Source organism: Lipotes vexillifer, unplaced genomic scaffold, assembly GCF_000442215.2.
Source record: "Lipotes vexillifer unplaced genomic scaffold, Lipotes_vexillifer_v1.1 scaffold422, whole genome shotgun sequence".
NCBI lineage: Eukaryota > Metazoa > Chordata > Mammalia > Artiodactyla > Lipotidae > Lipotes > Lipotes vexillifer.
Window position 1 is genome coordinate 269,700 of NW_006779087.1, and position 4,488 is coordinate 274,187.

General features: G+C 59.8%; 1 protein-coding gene across 2 annotated transcripts in view; it reads left to right on the forward strand.

The window, feature by feature from the left end:
• Positions 1-444: 444 nt before the first annotated feature.
• Positions 445-4,488, forward strand: part of CACNB3 (calcium voltage-gated channel auxiliary subunit beta 3) — a 14,266-nt gene continuing 10,222 nt past the window's right edge. Inside the window, exon 1 of one of the 2 annotated variants that reach the window (XM_007452238.1) lies at positions 445-548. In XM_007452238.1, the coding sequence (XP_007452300.1) occupies positions 543-548 (6 nt within the window). In that variant the 5' untranslated portion in view covers positions 445-542. Of the gene's footprint in view, positions 549-1,723; positions 1,874-4,488 lie in introns of those variants that run through there. The other variant, XM_007452237.1, reaches the window with a different exon arrangement.

The following is a 4,488-nucleotide window of genomic DNA, read 5'->3' on the forward strand; positions in this document are numbered from 1 at the left end:
GAATGCGGGGTAAGGGCAGGGTCAGCTGAACAGAGAGGGAGGAAAGTCTTCCAAGATCCCCAGAGGGTGGAAGGATGGGGTGGGGGAGGTTCGGAAACCCCCAGGGGAAAGGACTTAAAAGAAGAGCCAAGGAGGCGAGTGGAATGCCCTCGATCTGAAAAGGGAAGAGTTCTAATTGATGCCGAGAGAGACGTTGAGGACCCCGGGTCACTCTGCTTCAGGATGAACCTGTCTCCGCAACGGAGTCGGCCGCCGCCTCCCTCCAGCCGCCGTCTTTGGTATGGAGGAGTGTCCAGCCTGGGGGTATTGGGGGTTTGGAGGGACCAATGAGAAGCTGATCCGCTCACAAGGGTGCAGGGAGAGAGCTGGCTGGGGCTACACCCCTGCTCCCCCCTTCCCCCGCCAGAACTTGGGCTTGTCCTATTTGATGTGCCCGCCGAACGGGGCGGGAGGGGGTACCGGTCCCGCGGCTCCGTACTCCCTGCTACCCAGGCCCGGCCCGGACGCTGCCGGGCTTAGAGGAGGCGCCCCCGGAGACCAGGATGGAGGTAGGAGCGGCCAGGGCCCCAGAAGAGCCAAAGATCTCAAAGGAGCCCCACGGGGGTGGGGATAGGGTGCAGCCTGGAGTCCCATACTAGGGGTCTGGAGGTGGGACCGCAGTTCCTGGAAAGAAGAACGGGTGAGGGGATCGTCCTAGGCTTCGGAGGGGGTCTGGCTCCGAGTTGCGCCGCCTCTGCTCTGGCCAGGGCAGCGCCTCCTGCTGGCAGGGCCGGACCCCTGGCGGCCGACAGACGGGACCCCGGACGGGTGCCACCACCTGGAAGGCGTGAGCGACCTCCGGGCGAATGAGCCCAGGGGGCGCTGCAGCCGGTCGGAGAGGAGCCGCCTCGCCTCGCTCTTCGCCTTTGCGGGCTGAGTCCCGCGGCCCCGGAACCCAGGAGAGAGCAGTGACAGGACAGCTTCCCCGGAACCCAGAGGGGGCGCTTGACGCTGGAGCTAGCGAGCTGTACACAAGCATTCTTCCTTTTCGATCCTTTCCTCTGCTGAGGACAGGTCGAAGCCGTCGCTGGGACCGCGGCGCGCCTTTCTTCCTCGGGCGCTGGAGGATGGGCGCCGGGCGCACAGAGCAGGGGCCTAAAGCTCCGGAGTCCAGGCAGCCCCCCAGCTACTGCCCGCCCTTCTGCCTATGGTGGTGGGAGCTCCGGAGTCCCTATCTTTTCTGGGGAGGGGTTTGAGGAAGAAGATGGGGGAGGGGGGGTCGGAGAAGGGAGGCAAGATATAGGGATGGAAGGACAGTGGCAGGCACCCAGATGAAGAGAACATGGACCGTAGAGAGGAGGAAGAGACGGAAATGGAGAGAGCAGGACTGAAAGGCGACAGGGGAGGGAGAGAGTGACAGAGGCGGAGAGAAAGGAAGAGAGAAGGGAGGGAGGGAAGGAGGGAGGAGGAAAGGGGGAGGGAACCCGGAGAGAGGGAAGGGAGCAGCCGTCGGAGCCTGGCGGTCGTGGGGCGAGGCCAGGCGTGCGAAGAGAACATGGACCGTAGAGAGGAGGAAGAGACGGAAATGGAGAGAGCAGGACTGAAAGGCGACAGGGGAGGGAGAGAGTGACAGAGGCGGAGAGAAAGGAAGAGAGAAGGGAGGGAGGGAAGGAGGGAGGAGGAAAGGGGGAGGGAACCCGGAGAGAGGGAAGGGAGCAGCCGTCGGAGCCTGGCGGTCGTGGGGCGAGGCCAGGCGTGCAGGCGGGAGCCAGTGGGCAGAGCAGCGGCCCGGTCCTGCTCCTGCCTCCGAGCCCCTGGCCCGGGGGAGGGGGAGAGGCCGCCAGCCCGGTCTATGTCTTTTTCTGACTCCAGTGCAACCTTCCCGCTGAATGAGGTAAACGCGAGGGTCCCCTCCCCAGTGGGTGGGAGGAGAGCCCCACTCCGAGCTAGGAAGAGGGCTCGCATTTGGGGGACACTGCAGCGATGGGGAGGGAGGGAGGCCGAGTAGGTGAGGCTAAGGGTAGAGGTGGCAGGTAGAAAAGGAGGGAGCGGCCAGTGCTGGCAGCTTCTTAGCACTGGGACTGGGATGGGGTGGGGGCGGGGGGAGGGAGGACTGTCTGGGGAGCCAGGAAAGGGGCTAGATGTGAGGACTGAGGAGGACTCTGCCAAGCACCGCCCCCCCCCCCCCCCCCCCGACTCCCAGCAGCTAAATGCTAGGGGCTTTGGCTTTGTCCAGATCTTAAATGCTGCTGGGGAGGACTTCCTAGAGGTCCTAGCTCCTGCCTCAGCTTCCCCATTCAACACTCAGGGATTGGGATCTGTCCCGCTTCCTGGTGCACTTATAGGAGAAGCCAGAATGCATTCTGGAGACTCCCAAGAATTCCAACTCCCAAACCTGGTTATTCAGGCTCCCCACCGCCACCAAGACCCCCATGTCCTGCTTGCATGCCTTGAGTACCTGCCAGCTACCACTCTAATGACTCTCTCCTAGAAAGAGGAAGGCAGGAGGAATCCTCTCCTTGAATCCTTTCTCCCCTCCCCGCTCCTCAGCTTTCTCTTCTTATGCTCAGCCAGGGAAAAGAAAAGGGGTTAGGGACCACATGGATACTGACAGGCACATGTCTTGTTACAGGACAGGCATAAGAACTAGAGTAGGCAGGTGTGGGTAAGGTGAGAAATGGAAGGCGGCAGTGAGTAGCAACTCAGAGAAGGGAACCAGGGAGAGGCTCCGAAGCTCCTGCAGGACCCAGGGGTTGGGCCAGGTATGAGGAACCTGAACACATCTCCCGTGGGTGGGTGGGGGGGCGGGGTTAGCATGGCAATTCATGCTTTGTTTGCAGACTTAGACACCACTGTCCCAGATGTGGATGAAGACAACAAGGTGTGTAAGGAAGGAGTGAGGTTGATGGCAGATCCACTGTTACCTACAATCCCATGGACACCCTGGGGGTGGGGAGAGTCCCTAAAGGAGAGGCCAGGAGAGTAAATTCAGGGACTGGGGAGAGAATCAGAAGCCCCAGTAGCTGTCTTCTTCATTAGAATCATCTCCCAGGAGAGAGCACCTTGACGGTCTTATCGTTTCACATTTCATGCCTCCTTTCTGCCCCTCTGGAAGGACAGAAGGAATTGAAGAGACAGAGAATAAAAGAGGATATAAGGCATACTGAGGAACTGGGAGAGGGCACAAAGTGAGAAGACAGTGTCTGGGAACTTCCAATACAGAAGAATCCAACATACAACCAAACCCCAAATGGCGCTGGCCTCAGGAGAGGGAACCGTGAAAGCAGATTGCTTCCCCCAATAGTGAGCCACAGGGGCTCCAACAAAGTTGTTTACCAAATCCAGCAGGAGGAAGATGCTGGGCAGGGCTGGAATGCACCACTCACAGGATGGTGACAGACTAAAGGCAGACTGAAGATAGTCTTAAGATGAGGCCCCTTCTCGTTTTCTTGCTAAGGGAACATGAACCAGTGACATAAGTGGGAAGCTAATTGGTTCGGGTGGTCTTCCTCTCTCTCCCACGTACAGTGCTGCTTCCTACCGTAGATCTCACCCAACCCTGTCAGAGTTTTGGTTTACTCATTCCCCTGTAGCCCAGGAAGAAAAGGGATGAGCAAATTGCGGATTCACCCTTGTGGGTGTGAGACACTGGGAGTGGAGGACTGAGCTCTGAAGCTCTCCAAGTGTAACCCTACGTCTACCTCACATCCACCTCCACCCCCAGGGCACGGGGAGGGAGGGGATGAAGGGGTAGGTAGGCCATCAATATTCAAAAGAATCATTTTGCTCTGGAGCTCAAATGGGTGGATCTTTGAGGAAGTTTCCTCAAGATAAGGGCTGCTGTTCAGTCTCCAACGTCAAATCTGGGCGCCCCTTTTGAAGGAGACTGACTGGTAGAGCAGTACATGTGGCTCCAACCCAGAAACTAGGCACCCCAGCCCAGCCTCATCCTTTTGCTAAGGAGGGGATCTGGCCTTACACTAGTGACTCTGGGGACACTTGCCCTTCCCCCTCCCAACCCCCGCGTGGCCAGGCTCTCTCACCTTCTGTCCAAGCCACGACCATCCCCCGACCTCGGCTCTCTGGTTTCTTTCCTCTTCCCTTTAGGCTCGCCTAAAACAGCCCCTCCCTACGCCAGTTCCCACGATGCCTTGGCAATGCCTGGCACAGTCCTTGGCAAGGAAGTGAGGAAGGGAACCCCCATCTTGGCCAGACTAGGATGAAATCTGCCCGCGCAACAGGTGTAGGGTGGCCGGGCCCCAATCCTCCCCCTGCGCACGGGTTGCGCAACAAGGTCCTTTGCTGCAAGAGTCCCAGCACTGAGGGGACCAAGCGCCTGGGGGCAGGGGACGGAGGGAGGGCAGGGGCTACTTTCTCGGCATTGGCCTGGGGTCGCTAAATCCATTCCTCCCCAGTACCATTGCGGGGTTTGCGTTTGGAGTCTCGCGTGCCGCCAGGGCCCAGACACGCCGCCCTCTCACCTGCCGCCCCTCCCCCGGCCGCCGCCCC